General features: G+C 37.1%; 1 protein-coding gene across 2 annotated transcripts in view; it reads right to left on the bottom strand.

Moving 5' to 3' along the window:
• Positions 1 to 1132: 1132 nt before the first annotated feature.
• The window catches only part of PRKCI (protein kinase C iota), a 70816-nt gene continuing 55080 nt past the window's right edge, over positions 1133 to 16868 (bottom strand). For both annotated transcript variants that reach the window (XM_019959726.2, XM_070792002.1), the window contains 6 exons: positions 13263 to 13350; positions 12009 to 12134; positions 10555 to 10634; positions 8741 to 8830; positions 7885 to 8000; positions 1133 to 3760 (listed from right to left, as the gene is read on the bottom strand). In XM_019959726.2, the coding sequence (XP_019815285.2) occupies positions 3673 to 3760; positions 7885 to 8000; positions 8741 to 8830; positions 10555 to 10634; positions 12009 to 12134; positions 13263 to 13350 (588 nt within the window). In that variant the 3' untranslated portion in view covers positions 1133 to 3672. The remainder of the gene's footprint in view (positions 3761 to 7884; positions 8001 to 8740; positions 8831 to 10554; positions 10635 to 12008; positions 12135 to 13262; positions 13351 to 16868) is intronic.

Consider the following 16868-nt stretch of genomic DNA (forward strand, 5'->3'; position numbering starts at 1 on the left):
TTACATAGCAAATTCCAGAACATTCTGGAACAATGAACTTTGGATATAAACTACTCAGACTATATGCGTCTTAACTGATTCCTTAAGCTCTAGAGGAGAGGAAGGTAAATCTATGAAGGGAGACCACCAATTATACCAATGACTCCCCGTTGGGTGCTGTCCAGAAACCAACCTGTTGAAGACTGGAGACTGATTTTACCTTTCACAGAGAAACCGGTTGCCCTATCAATTATTTGCTCAAATGCAAAATTTCCCGAAAGCTTCAAACTCCTCTTTGGACTCTGTTTTGGTATTTTACTAACACAAAGAAAACAACCAAATTTATGGTTTGGTATAGGGGATATTTGGGGCTTTCCAGGTGGCTCAGACTGTAAGGAATCTGCCTGCAGTGCCAGAGAGGAGGGTTCAATTCCTTGGTCAGAAAGATCCCCTGGAAGAAGGCATGGCAACCCGCTCCAGTATTCTTGCATGGAGAATCCCATGGACAGAAGAGCCTGGTGGGCTAGTCCACGGGGTCACAAAAAGTCAGACACGACTGAGCAACTGAACACGCATGCACGCATAGGGGATATTATGATAAAATAATAGAAAAGACACAGGAGATCAGTCTTTGGTGGTTTTAATATACCAGCTCTAGCTATTTCATAAGTCAATAAAAAAGCACTTTGAATTTCATTCTCCTTGTAAAAGAAAAGAAAGGTTAAGTAATGTTGAAGAGGTTTGGAAGTGTGAGACTCCAGGCTCATGCTTGTTTATAGAAGAACACTAGCTACAGCTGAGAAAGGAGAAGTTCTGGAACTCTAGAATAGATCACTGTAGAACATACTGTTCTGTTTAAATTTAGTTTTAAATTCAGTTTTAAAACTAGTTAAAATGCTCTCTCTTCAGCTGATTTTTTACTAATTTGTTTTCCAACATAAGAGATGCATAGACGGGTGAGTTTAAAAATACACTGAACAATATTTTATGAGTAAATGTCTACAATATGGCATGAGAACTACCAGAATGCTGCTCTAAATACAGCAAAATTCCAAACCCTAAAATTTTCATTTTTCTTCTTGAACCAATTTTGAATACACCTTTGTTCTTACACAAAGCTCTGATACACTACATAGTAAACATGCTCCAATCCTGATGAGTACTAAACATTTTATTTAAAGATTTTAAAGTAAAATTTAAAAAAAGGTACACAAATACAGATTACATTAGACCAAGGCAGTATTCTACATGACAAAAATCAAAACAAAAAAAATTATTTTAAGTAAATGTACAGGTACTAAACAAGCATAATACCTGAAATCCTTTTCAGGCTCAGGCTGCATACACAGAAAATGATTCGACCACATACATGCTTATGTAAAATAAATTGTTTCTTAGAACACCAAAATTCCAACCATTCTGTCAACTGTCTTAGTCCCCTGGTGAGTATTTGAGACAACTTCTATGTAATATAAAAAGAACTGTCATGGCACATAAGGACTACAAAAAAACAAAATACAGTTAAAAACATATTTGTAATGCAATTCAGTATAAAATATACACAGTAAATCTTAGTTTAAAAAAAATTTAAAAAAAAAAAAAAAAGGCCACCCTGAATAACGGTTAAAACCTCATCACAGAAAAATGTCTCATCATTTGTAACATTGATAGAAAACTGATACATTTTTTTAGGAGATATCTAACTTGAAGTCAATTATTGAAAATTTATTTGAAATTGTAGATAAGATAGTAACTATCTAACCCTTCTCAAAATGTTTTATCATGAATACTCTTTCTAATATGTAACTAAGGACAAAATAAAAGTAACTAAAAAAACAAACCTGCTTCTCAAACTGAGGTCCCGAGACCCAACAGAATTCTAAGGTGGATCCAACAATGTGCTTTTTACAACAAACTTACTAGGTGATTATTCCACATTCTAAAATTTGAGAACAAACGTCCTAAGGAAAATAGTACCATTTAAAAGCAAGATCATAAAGTATTTTCTGATATGTCAAAAATTTTTATAAATTTATGATTTGAAGTAAATACTGTTTTTTCTCCTAAAACAAGTTTCAGGTCTTAAGAGAAACATATATACTTCTTAAATAAACATGTGAACTATATAAACATTTCCTTTGAGGTTTCACTGCTTTCAGACTTATTCAAAGAAAAGAGAGTATACATGGACAGAAACTTTGGAAAAATTACATTTCAAATGAAATGTAGCAATCCCGTCAAAAAAGAGACAATTTATTAAATGCCTACATATACTAAGTCATTTTAAATTTAAGACTAGATATCTTTCCTAAAAGTTACATTTTACTAAGATTGGACATTTATAAGTAATTTAAATGATCATGCTTATTTTTTAAGTCCCTTTTCATAAAAAAATATTTAAAAATAAACAACAGGACACTATCATTGGCATCACTTTAAATAATAATTGTTAAGCACTAATATTAAAAATAATCTGAAGAACTCTGCCCCTGATATGTATTCTACTCTGATTACATGTATTAGCTACTTCACTAAAACTCACTTAAGCAGTTGGAACTGTGATGAGTGTGAATGTGTGTGCATATCCTGAACATTTATTCATGTTTATTCTTTTTTTCCTGAATTTCATTGAAGGCTCCAAAACAGGATATGAAAGTATGGTTTGGGGAAAAAACAAGCATGGTTAAGACACTATTTGGAAGATAAATTATTTTCCTTTATACTGAATTACAGGGAAAAAATAGTATACATTCTGTGTCCACTGGATAATGGAGTGTTCTTACAAGTTTTTGGTAACAAGGTGCTTCCTTATTATTTAGATCAAATCACAAAAGGAGACTGTGGGATTTACTTTCCAATAAAAAATAAATATTACCATTGCACTTTTTTTTTTAAGTGTTTTTAATTTTTTTTTTTTTTTTAATATACTGAGAAGTGTTCCACTTAACAGAAGTCTGGGTTCTCTGAACTACATTTATTAACATTCCAGTTACAGTTCCCACTGCAGGGACAAACTCAGAAGCTAACCCCTCACTATAAAAGAAATCACTTGAATCAGTTTTTCAAAGCCAGCCAGCTAATAATTTGGAATTTGGTTCTTAATAAAATGTGTCCATTCTCTTCCTCAGAAGACTCTGTATTCCTCAATTCTAAGCAACCAACATCTTGTATTAATAATTGTTGCCTTAAAAATCAATAAATTAGTCTTCTAAGGCAATGACAGAATTTGCAGCTGAATTTTTAAACATGAATAACTCAGAAAGTAACAGGTAATATAACAAGTTGTATTTTGAATTACTCTTTTATTCCAAAATTAAATACTTAAGTGACCTCATGAATATGACAAAAATCATAGGAGGTTTATGATATAACCCCACCACGTCCCTTAATGCAACAGAAACTCTTTTTAGTGAGTATTTCCTTTGCACAAAAAAGACAACTTTATTATTCATCAGTAGGTTGCTGGATTACCAGTGTAACTAAATTTTGACACGATTGTCTGGAAAGTAGTTTCATCTTTTTCGTAGTTAAACTGAGATGTAACCATTGACTTTTACAGCCAACAGCAGAAGGTACTGAGTGTTTTTTCTGTAGGTGAAAAATATAAAATGGTTCATTGCATCCGGACTGGTAACAAGTTTATCCATGCATTAAATGGCAACACAAGCAAAATGCACAGTTGAGCAGGGACGATCAGACACATTCTTCTGCAGACATCAAGAGAGGATTAATGTACTCAAAACCTTCAAATTCAGACTGATCGATCTTCCTCACAATGTCACTGTTGAAAGAAAAATAATGTTCACCATTAAGATTTCTTTGATTTTTTTTTCTTAAATGGTAAAATAAGATTAAAAATTAAAAATAAGGCTAATTTATAAATTATGGGGGGAAAATCTACAAGTTTTTAGATTAACCCCCAAACATTTTCTAGAAGAATCAGCAGTACTGAAAATCAGAAAAGACTTATAATCCCATGAGCAAGTTTGGAACCAAAAGGTAGTCCAAAACTGAAGACTGGGAATAAAAAAGGCACAAATAGTCACAATTTTAGGTAATCTTAATTTCTGACCTAAACAACATTCTTGCCTTGAAAATCCCATGGATGGAGGAGCCTGGTAGGCTGCAGTCCATGGGGTCGCTAAGAGTCGGGCACAACTGAACGACTTCACTTCCACTTTTCACTTTCATTCATTGGAGAAGGAAATGGCAACCCACTTCATATTCTTGCCTGGAGAATCCCAGGGACAGAGGAGCCTGGTGGGCTGCCGTCTATGGGGTCGCACAGAGTTGGACACAACTGAAGCGACTTAGCAGCAGCAAACAACATCATAATTATAGGTGAACACCCAGGGCTGAATCAGCATGCAATTTAGTGGACTGTATAGGCCATGGGGTCGCAAAGGGTCAGACACGATCGAGCGACTTTCACTTCAACAACCAGATGGAACATGGTGAAGAGAAAGCCCAGAAGTTAAGCAAAACGAAAAAACCAGAGGAAGTACTCTGAAAGATCCAGAGGGCCACCACAGGGAGGCAGTGGGTCACAGGGAGCAGAGAGGCTGGCATTCTGCTACACTGGGCTTCTAGTTAAGTATACAAGACCATTACCATCAAATATTTTAGTACTTAAATGTACCTATCATACTGCAGAGAACAAAGTTACACAGGATATGGCCCCTTCCTTCAAGAGGGAAGGTACTTCATATAACAAAACAGTACCTGCTAAGTCTCCTACACGACAAGCTAAGCCCTGCTCTAACCACTGCTGCTGCTGCTGCTAAGTCGCTTCAGTCCTGTCCAACTCTGTGCGACCCCATGGACTGTAGCCTACCAGGCTCCTCCGTCCATGGGATTTTCCAGGCAAGAGTACTGGAGTAGGGTGCCATCACCTTCTCCGGCTCTAACCACTGCTGCTGCTGCTGCTGCTAAGTCGCTTCAGTCCTGTCCAACTCTGTGCGACCCCATGGACTGTAGCCTACCAGGCTCATCCGTCCATGGGATTTTCCAGGCAAGAGTACTGGAGTAGGGTGCCATCACCTTCTCCGGCTCTAACCACTGCTGCTGCTAAGTCACTTCAGTTGTGTCCGACTCTGTGTGATCCCATAGACGGCAGCCCACCAGGCTCCCCTGTCCCTGGGATTCTCCAGGCAAGAACACTGGAGTGGGTTGCCATTGCCTTCTCCAGGCTCTAACCACAGTTCTAAAGAAAAAGGTGACTTCTACTTGGCAAAATCAAGAAAGGCAGCATCATTCCACAAACACTAACTGAATGGAATTATGAAAGACTACGGTAAGTCTGGGGAAATGTCAGTAATTTATTAGAGTTGGAGCACAGGAATAGAAGGCAGAGGATGCTGGAAGGAAGGTAATGGCTAGCTCAAAGAAGCCAGTGATGTTAACACTAAAGAGGTCCATCTTGATCTATCAAAGGTCTGATTACATCTGAGGGAGCTCTGAAAGATGGGGAAGATTTCAACAGGTGAAAAGGAAGGAGGAATAGAGAGGAAATGTTAACAGCATGCTATCAGGGAATGGTGGGTAATTGAGCCTGATGAAAACATGGCGCTTATGTTACGGTGAGAGATATGGCTAGAAAGTCATGCTCGAGCAGATGATGGGAGACTAATTACTCACCAAGGGGACAGATTTTACCTGCTAGGCAAGGTAGGAGTTTACTGAAGGAAACTGATTAAAGGAGTTGGTACTCTGTATGTACTGAACGAGTTGTAAAGTAAAGAAGGAGCCAATTAGAAACGACATAAGTGATGAAGTAAAGGAAAAAGAGACAAGAACTTGGCAGCTGAAGGTATTATACAGTTTGGTAAGGAAGAGTTGGAGTCAACAACCACTGACTCAGATGATCGAATCTGAATAAAGGAATGCATGGTGGTACAATGAGCAGAAAAGGGTAAATTAAAAACAAGGACCCGATTGTGAACAATTTACACTTCAGATGTTTGAGGTGCTTGTCTGACAAACCAGGAGACATGTTTGAACTATTAAGGGGAAATGAAGCTCAGGGAAGATAAGAGGGTGGTGGCTCAGAGCTTTAAAAACCATTGTTCATTTATTCTTTACAGCAACCTTGGGAAGTAGGCGATATGAGTAGACACAGGCTCAGAGAAGTTATGTAACTCAGACCCAGGGTACCCTGTTGGTAAGAGGTGGTGAGGGGATTCAAATTTCCATCTTTTGATTAAATCCAGTGCTCCTTCTAATACACACTGCTGTGACAAATAATGACAAAAGGCACTATGCTAAGTACTACACATTCAAAAATAATCAAGGCTTACTGTCTACTAGTGTCTTTAGTTCAACAGTTATCTGCCTATTTAGCTGGGAGGCATTTAATAGCTGGTTTCCATGCTACGGGGCTGGCTGAAATCTCCAAGGTATAAACTGCATGTAGCAAAGACAAGGCAGTCATGAATAGAATCATGGAGCATGCTAGTCTCAAGGGGACAGGGTAAATAAGATGACAAGTGGTTAAAGAGATAATGCAGAACCAGGATGGACAGCACCAACTAAAGCAGGCCATCAGTGTCAGATGCTTTACAGACATCGGAGGAGACGGGGCAGATCAAAAAATGCTTTAAAATCTAGAAATTAAGAAGCCAATTCAACCTTTAAAAGCTTAAAGAGTAGGTTCAATTGTAAAGAGGTTAAAGTGCTGGCAGCAAGAAAGTGTAAGACAGTCAATGTTGATTACTTTGAAGGAATTTAATAGAGACAGTGCTTATTTATTTTTCTTTTACCATAAGCATCTATTAAGTATTTCTGAAAAAGATTGAAGATGAAAAGAAGATGAGAGAAAAATGTGGTGGCTCAAAGAAGTGGGGAAAATTACTGAATTTGAGCATATTTATAAGCATAGAGAAGAAGTTGGAAAAGAGAAATTAAGGAAGGTGAAGGAATGGGGATAACTGACACAATGAATCCTGGAGGAAATGAAGGAAACAGATTGAGAAAGTGGGAGGCTACCCCATGCATAAGAGGGAGAGCCTTCCAAGAAGCAGGAAGCAGCAAAAGTTTGGGACGAGTTAGAGAGCACTTCTGAGACACAAGGCGGTCTGGTGATGGCTGGAAATGGAGCAAGCTCACAGTAGGGAGGTCTCAACCCTGGCAGGCCACTCAAGGCAAGGTTAATCCACTTAGACTGATGGAGGCAGGGGGAACACTGAAGGCTTCTAAAATGTAGAGAGAGTTTGGAACAGCTGCGGTGAGGAATGTGATAAGAACTAACCAGATGTTAAAGTAAAATGACTGCCAAGCAGAAAAGGCTTCCATGACATGACAGAATGAATCAGTTAACGACAGCTGAAGGATCAAATATCCCCAAGTTATTCTAAGCCATATCTTTCAAAGATATAAACACAAAAAGTAAGTCAGATCACTGCTGCCTGGATCTGACACACTGATGTAATCTTTTTAAAAAGTAATTTGGCAATATATATCAAGAGCTTTAAAAACTTTAAACCCTTTGACCTAATTCCTCTTCTAGGAATCTATCTAAAGGTAATACTCAGGAACTCAGACCAAGATGGTCACTATCACAGTGGGAAGCAGTGCAGTGCAGTGCAAAGAGCACAGGCCTTAGTCAGACTTGGGTTTGAATCCTGGCTCTGTCAACTCACAGCTGCATAACCTTGCTTAACCTCTCTGAGCCTCGGTTTCCTCGCCTGTAAAATGAGGTTTGTAAGACTGCTGTTGAGAATTAGAGACAATACGTGTCAGCAAAGGAGAAAATGGCAAGTACTGTTTTTATAACTGTATAATTCAAATGTCCTGTAACTGGATGATTAGATAAAATCAGATAATCTGATCATGGAACACTGTGTAGTTATTAAAAAATGGGACTATCAAAGCACTTTAAAAAATATTTCAGTCTACAGAAATACTTACTCATCATCAGGAGTGAGCTGGACAGGTTCATTAGTAAACTGAGAATCAAAGTTGTCCAAACCAAATTCCCCAGAAATATTTGGTTTAAACGGAGGTACCACCTGCTTTTGCTCCATCTAGAAGAGACATAATGGGTGACAGCTCAAGCCCACATTCTTAGAAAAATTCCACCTCTGTGCTTCTCCTCTGTCCTTAGGTATTTCCCAGTCTTATTAAAGTGAGTCCCTGGGCCTGGTTCTACAATATTCATATGAAGGAAATAATGACAAATCTGAACACTGATGCAGGCCCCAATACTACTACAACCTGCTCCATTAAATTAATATTCTAAGCTTTCACAGTTTTAAATGCTTTTTAAAAAGCACTTAGAATTTTGTTGTTTTTTGTCATTTAAAGTGATTTTAAAACAACAAAATTCTGTAAAGCAATTATCCTTCAATTAAAAAATAAATTTTTAAAAAGGCACTTTAGAGAGTGGTTTTAAGTTATGTAAGCTGTGATACACTGGTTTTTCAATATTCTTTTACATTAATAAATTTTGGCCCAAGAAAATAATGAAAACTAATATTGGAAGGACTGATGCTAAAGCTCCAATACTTAGGCCACCTGATGTCAAGAGCTGACTCATTGCAAAAGACTCTGATGCTGGGAAAGATTGAGGGCAAGAGAAGGGGACAACAGAGGATGAAATGATTGGGTGGCATCACCAACTCAATGGACATGAGTTTGAGCAAACTCTGGGAGACAGTGAAGGACAGGGAAGACTGGCGTGTTGCATTCCATGGGGTCACAAAGAGTCGGACAGGACTTAGCAACTGAACAACAACAATATATAAAATAATCAAAATGTACATACCATATCCCAATCAACATTTCGGAAGAATGGGTGTCCCTGAATATCAGCAAATCCTGTTTGTGGATGACAACCCAATCGTTCCTTTGGGTCCTATGGTGGAAATGTTTCAAGAGCTGGGTGAATACTCTGCTTCAGAATAAACCACCTTTGTGACCTGTGTTTTGTGTCTGTTATATGATACCTTTTTATCTGAAATCAGAATGGTCTACCTTTCATTTCTAGAAAATATAACACTAGATAATCAAAGGAGTATCTGATGCTTGTGGCAAGCAAGATTTCCTCACAGCTCTTCTCCAGCTATCCTTGTAACTCAAGTGGAGAGATGTCACCACACCTTGCTAAAGAAAAACGGGAAGAAGACAAAGAGAGCAGCAGGATTATTTGGGCAGCACCAACTCTTTCTTTGACACGGGCTGGAGAGCAGCAGGATTATTTGGGCAGCACCAACTCTTTCTTTGACACGGGCTGGAGTGATACTCAAAACACACAAACCCTCGAACTTCACCAGTTTGTTTTTAGCTCAATTTAAAAGCCCTGTGTCCAATTATAGCAACAACCATAATTTGTGTACAACAACGATACAACCATCATCTGAATCACTGGACTGAGAAGCAGCCTGCAAATTATACAACTATCGTGAATGAGAACATGTTTCCATTTTCCTCTGTGGCAAAAGGCATTCTGCTTTGCATACTGACACTTCTCACCTTCATTTTTCACTGTGTTAAAACTAAGGTTTCCAGTTTAAATCTTTCCTCACATAAAATACTCATTTAAAACAAGCTTGAATTTATTTTATTAAAACTCATTATCTTATTTATCTCAGAAAATAAACACACGTCAACCTACTTTCTAACCTACCATTTATTTTTAAACAAGATTTTTAAAGTAAGAGGATGGAAAACTGGTTGGTGGTGTGGAAAGAAACCTACACATTTGGTGTTAGAGTGTTATGAATAAACATAATTCAGAGTCATAATTTTAGATCCTAAAACTTTTCTAGGGACTTCCCCGCTGGTCCAGTGGCTAAGACTGTGCTCCCAATGGAGGGGTCCTGGGTTCAATCCCTGGTCAGGGAACTAAGAGCCTATATACTGTAACTAAGACCCAGTGCAAGCAAATAAAATAAAGATATATATAAAAAAAAAATCTTCTAGCCTATCAACTGCAACAAACAATGACAGAATGGTGTTCAGACTTTTTAAAGAGACAACATTTCAGCATTTTATTTTTTCTGAATAATTTCTAATTATAGGGTTGTGATAAGAGAATTTGCAGAGAACACTACTGTACCAAGTACTCAATAAGTTAAAACATTCTATAATAATCATCTAAAGGAAACTGAAAAAATAGAGATGGAGGTACAACTGAGGCTATCCCCAAAGATGCAGTTTTTCTCTAATTGAGCACGTGGTATTTTTTGTTTACATTAAAAACACCACACGTATGAGCCCACACACTCTGGAGCCTATGCTCCATAAGAAGAGCAGCTCTGAGTGCCACAATCAGACAAGAGTCCATGCACCACAGTGAAGACCCAGCGCAGCCAAAAAGCAAAACAAAACAAACACCATACGTGATACAAAGCTAGGGTTAAACTATACTGGCAGAACGGAAAGGACGACGAATCTCAGGATCTCATTCTGTCAAGGATCTCATTCTGTCAAGGCACCCTTTGGTGAAGAGACAAGTTCCAGATCTAATGGAAAAATTATACACTTTGATGTTTTGGAATTTTATGTCACCTGAAACTCTCCTTACCAGTGCCATTTGTATAGAGATAAATCACTAACGATTTTATATACAATTTATACCTTGTTGAGGAAGCTCTTCAGGACACTTGCAGCTTTTACAGATAAAGAACGCGGTATGCGAATTTGTTTTTCCAAAATAACTAGAAAGATAAAATTTACAGCATTATTATAATTAACTTTTACAGGGTTTTCATCTTTATATTTCTACTATAAGATATTTAAGGCATTCCAGCAGAAAACAACAGACATTACAAACACTGTCTAAGCATCTTGTGTACCTTCCCAGTCCTGTCCTTTCCTTCCTACTCAGAGCCTCTACTCTGAACAATTTTGATCACTACATGTGTAGGTTTTATTCTCTGACTACCTTACTGTGTCTGTTGCCTTATCTGTAAAATTGGAATAAAAAGAATATCTGATTCAGAGGGGTGTTGCTGTTGTTTTCTATTTAGTTGCTAAGTCATGTCCAACTTTTTTGAAATCCCATAGACTGCAGCCAGGCTCCTCTGTCCATGGGATTATTCAGGCAAGAATACTGGAGTGGGTTGCCATGCCCTCCTCCAGGGGGGTCTTCCTGACCCAGGTATGGAACCTGCATCTCCTGCATTGGCAGGCAGATTCTTTACCACTGAGCCACCAACGAAGCCCTCATAGGAGAGTTATAAGGTTTAAACAGGTTAGTGTCTGTAAAATGTGTGGCATGTATTACTATATTTGATTACATTAGACTTTGCCAAATTATTTTCCAAAGTTGTCATGTCAGTTTTCACTCCATCCACCAGAGTTCCAGTTGCTTCATATCCTCACCAGCAGTGTTATTAACCCTTACTCGCACTGGTGTTGTCAGACTTTAAAATTTTTGCCAAATGTGTAGGTATGAGATGGAAGCCCATTAATTTTTAATGTGCACACCCCTGACTAAGGAGGTTAAAAGTGTTTCCAGGTTTTTCACAGCAAGCTAGATTTCCTATTACATGAAATATCTATTCATTTTCTGTAATGACCTTAGTCATTAAATGTAGAATTTTATGGCAGTTTTTGCACTTCTTTGGACGGTGTGTTCGGGGTCCTTGTGCTTGTCTGCTTGTTTCTGTTCTGTTCAGTTCTTTGTATTTCCAACTGCAGAGCTTTTTCCTTCACCTTTTGATCCTTTTTATCTCCTTAGTACTCTGCTTTTTCCCATTATTGCTCTTGGATTTATGCATTCAGGACTGTGGTCCAGGTGAAAAGACTGCCCTCTCCGGCCACACAATTCCTTCCTCCAACCTCTGTGATGTACAATCTGAAGTCACCTCCTTGTTGTTTCTGAGTATGAGAAGGTAACTGGCAACTGGGACCAAAAACTAAGCAGTAGGAACGATAGATCAAAACAACAAAAACAAACTCATGTGTTTAGGGATATATTTTCCAGATTATTCTTCCTCTTTCTTACTAGAAAGTAATAACTATAGCTGTCTTCATTCATGCCTTAGGATGGGTTATTCACAGAGACTCTGTAAAATACTGCAAATTACCTTGAAAAAGATAATCCTCTGTGTTTTGATCAGGGTTATCCGAGCTCCCAACAATATCAAATGGAGACCTTCCTGCCATCATCTCAAACATGAGTACTCCAAGAGCCCACCAGTCGACACTGAAACCTTCAAAATGAAATTTTAAAGCAATAAATTATCCATTCCACATTCTAAAATGTCAGTAATTTGAGATTAATTTTATTACATAATTAAAAAAATAAACATAATGAAAAAGTAAACTTGAAATGCATTATCATGATCATGGCAGGCACTGAGGATTACAAGAACATTTCACTTATCAAAGAAGGGAGGTAACTAAATGATAACTTTAAAAAATAAAATATAGAAAATGAAACACGAGTTTCTCTTCCCAAATATGTTTGTTGGTTACACTAAGCTGCAGAGACCAATATGTCTATGCCAAGTTATACAATTATCCTGTACACTTTGTCCCATCAAATATGTTTGTAATTACAGACTCAAGAGCCTGCCTCTAATACTTTGTTTTGAGGACATAATTAAATTGTATTTGAAATAACCTTGCGTGGTGCGAAATTTGATCTTCTGCTACCTGATTAAAGATCCTGAAAGGACTTTGGAACCAGATTATAAGCAGCTATCAGAAATAGCCATCCTTCTTTACAACTGCTGAAATCAAAGGGCCAGAACCCAAAGGGCCAAATGTTTTCTTAGGAAGGGCCAGAACCCAAAGGGCCAAATGTTCTCTTAGGATAAACACAACCTCTGGTTTCTGACAAGCAGGGAATCTTTCCTCCATCTTTCAGATTCCTGGGGGAAATACCCCAGGAAATCTGAACAACCTTACAGAAGTTTATGATTCTGAAATTACATGGTTGATTAAATCCCAACTCTGCCACTTTCCTGCTACATGACCTTGGGCAAGTTATTTAACTTTTTTGTCTACCAGTTTCCTTGTTTGTAAAATGTCAATTAATTGTGCTTATCTCATAGGATTACTAAAAGGATTAGATTAACTTAGTTAATATATGCAAACTGCTTAGCACAGTGCCAGTACTCTTAAGTGCTTGCCATATTCAAATTGGCATCCCCAAATACTATCAAAGTCCCACTGTTTCTGATTTTAGAATTTGGAGTTTCTAGTAGGTTTTAGGATGATCAAGAAAGTTTCTGTTAATAAGCTCAGTACTGAAATACTACAGTATACTATAATGCAATTGGTATCACATCTAACCACCCTTCCATCACATGGCCAAAATACCACCAAATTATTACCATAATCTTCTCCTCTTAAGATTTCAGGAGCGATGTAATTAGGAGTACCACAGAAAGTGCTAGTTGTATCTCCTGGCCGTAATCCTTCCTTTTATTTAAAAAAAAAAGGAAGAAAATAATAAGATGCAATATTTGTTTTAAATTAACCTCTTTTATTTCATTTTCATATAAGGTTAGCATCTATACATAGCATATTGAGCTTAAATAAAATATCACTAGCACAGCTGCTTTTATTATTAAAACCACAGGTTGCTACTAAATACCTTAAAGAAAACTTGACCTCATTAGATATGGTAGAATTCAATTAAGATGAAAACGGCATTTAAAATAATTTATATTCAAGTAAAATTATAATATAAAAATGTAAATTACATGAGTCAAAGGAAGCATATTTTATGAAGAAAAGCTTTTAAATCCCACTTCCTAACACAACCACGACGCATTATGTTGTTTCCCTTCTGGTCATTTCTCCTAAGTCACACATTTATTGGTTTTGCATTTTAATAGCTACAGGGTACAGGAAATTAAGGTAGAACACACTAACGTGTACGAATAGAGCAACTACACAACAACGAATGGAACAATCACCAAGAAGCTAAAAGAAACTAGTATGCAGCTAACAACAAGCCTCAAAATACAACTAGTAAAAATGGGCAAAATAATTAAGAGGATTTCAGAGTCTCTGCTATCGTCTGAATGTTTATGTGCCCCCGACACTCACATGCTGCCAACCTATGTGACAGCACTGGGAGGTGGGGCCTCTGGGGAGGTGATTCGGTCATGAGGTTGGAGCCCCATGATGGGATTCATGTTCTTACAAGAGAAAGAGAGCTAGCTCTCTGTCTGTCTCCTCACCATGTGAGGATACCATGGGAAGACAGTCATCTGCAAACCAGGAAGGGTACCTTCAGACACCAAATCTTCCAGAACCTTGATCGTGGACTTCTGTCTCCAGAACCATAAGAAATAAATGTTTGTTGTTTAAGCCACCTAACCTATGGTACCCTGTTATAGCAGCCCAGACTGATAGTACAATCCCCAATCATGACAGGTGATTTTTAAAACATCTATATATAAAAAAAAAAGGAAGAAAGATCATATAGACAAAAAATTAGTAAGCAGAGGGAGATTTGAATAAAAGCTAAAGTTTAAAATATGTATAGTATATACACATATAGAATATATATATGTGTGTGTGCGTGTGTGTGGGAAAAGGAGGGAGACAGAGACTTCTTGCATGCAAAATAGAGATTGCTAAGCTGCTAAGTCACTTCAGTCGTGTCTGACTCTGTGCGATCCCGTAGACAGCAGCCCCCCAGGCTCCCCCGTCCCTGGGATTCTCCAGGCAAGAACACTGGAGTGGGTTGCCATTTCTGTCTCCAATGCATGAAAGTGAAAAGTGAAAAGTGAAAGTGAAGTCGCTCAGTCATGTCCAACTCTTAGCGACCCCATGGACTGCAGCCTACCAGGCTCCTCCGTCCATGGGATTTTCCAGGCAAGAATACTGGAGTGGGGTGCCAATTACATATGCTTTTTAAAGTACATTTGGGACACTGACCAAATACAAGGCATAAAGGAAATTTCAACATATTTCAAAGCACCATTATCATTCAGACTATTCTCTTAAAAGGAAATTAAATAAGAAATCAACAATAGAAAGACAATCTACCCAAACAGCCAAAACAATTTTGAGAAAGAAGAACAAAGCTGGGGGAATCACGTTACCTGATTTCAGATTATACTACAAAGCTAACGTAATGAACAGTGAGTACTGGCTCAAAAACAGGCATATAAATCAATGGAACAGAAATAGAAAGTCCAGAAATAAACCAAGCATTTATGGTTAATTATTCTATGACAAAGGAGGCAAGAATATGCAATGGAGAAAAGACAGTTTCTTCAATTAGTGGTTTTGGGAAAACTGGACAGCTGTATGTAAAAGAATAAAACTAGAACATTTTCTCCTACCATACACAAAAATAAAATAAAAACAGATTAAAGACCTAAATGTTAAGACTAGAAACCACAAAACTCCTAAAAGAAAACACAGGCAGAACATGCTTTGCTATATACTGTACCAATATGTATATTTTTTTAATCTGTCTCCTAAGCCAAAGAAAACAAAAGCAAAAATAAACAAATGGGACCTAATCAAACTTAAAGTTTTTGCACAGAAAGGAAACCATTTATAAACTACTACTAGAATACTGCTGCTGCTGCTGCTGCTAAGTCACTTCAGTCGTGTCTGACTCTGTGCTACCCCATAGACGGCAGCCCACCAGGCTCCCCCGTCCCTGGGATTCTCCTACTCAGCCACAAAAATGAATGAGATTTTGCCATAAACAACAACATGTATGGACTTGGAAGCTTCTATGTTTAGTGAAATAAGTCAGACAGAGAAACAAATACTGTATGCTATCACTTATATGTGGAATTTTAAAAATAAAACTAATGAATATAATAAGACAACAAAACAGACTCACAGATACAGAGAGCAAGCGAGTGGCTACCAGTGGTGCGAGTGAAGTAGCCAAGTACAGGTAGGGGATTAAGGGGTACAAACTACCATGTATAAAATAAATAAACTACAAGGATACATTGTACAGCACAGGGAATACAGTCCACATTTTATAACTATAAATGGAGTACAATCTGTAAAAACTGTGAATCACGATGTACAGTTGAAATATATAATACTGTAAATCAACCACATCTCAATTAAAATGAAAAACAAAAGTCTAAATACAAACTGAATAATACTAAATATACAATTAAACATCTGCCTTTTTTTTTACTTTGTAAGTTATGTAATTTCCCATGTAATTACAGATTTCCTATTATTAATGACTACAAAATTCAACTCAACATATGTACCTAGAATTTAACCATTTCCCTATTGTTAAATTACATGGTACAAAATTCCAAACAAAAGGAGGGGGAAAATACAGACTAAAAATCAGGTCTTCTTCCCATTCTTGTCTGACACATCCAGTTTCAGCTTCTTAGAGACAACCACTGTTATATGAGGTTCTTATGAATTCCTGCAGAGATATTCCTGGTATGGGGTATGTATTTTTCTTCAGATTTTATACTATTATATATAATATGAATATAAATATCTAGAAGAAATACTTAGTAATATATATTGTGACTTCAAGGGTTTTTTAAGATCCCTAACAGGGGTATATATGTTATTTTTATATATAGGCATACCATGGAGATACTGCAGTTTGGTTTCAGATTCCAACAATAAAGTAGATATCACAATAAATTGAGTCACATGAATATTTTTGATTTTCCAGTGCATGTAAAAATTATGTGTACACTACACTGTAATCCATTAAATGTGCAACAGCATCATGTCTAAAAACAAAATGCATACCTTAACTAAAAGATATTTTAAACACAATATTGTAAATCAAATATATTTCAATAAAAATTTTTAAAAAACTTTATTGCTAAAAAATGTTAACACAGGGTTGCCACAACCTTCAATCTGTAAAAAAACACAGTATCTGTGCAGCACAGTAAAACAAGGCATGCCTGTACAAAGAAATATGGATGGGATTTTAGTTGTTTTGTATTAATGGCAATGGCTTGACATAC

This window comes from Bos indicus, chromosome 1, assembly GCF_029378745.1.
Source record: "Bos indicus isolate NIAB-ARS_2022 breed Sahiwal x Tharparkar chromosome 1, NIAB-ARS_B.indTharparkar_mat_pri_1.0, whole genome shotgun sequence".
Lineage (NCBI taxonomy): Eukaryota > Metazoa > Chordata > Mammalia > Artiodactyla > Bovidae > Bos > Bos indicus.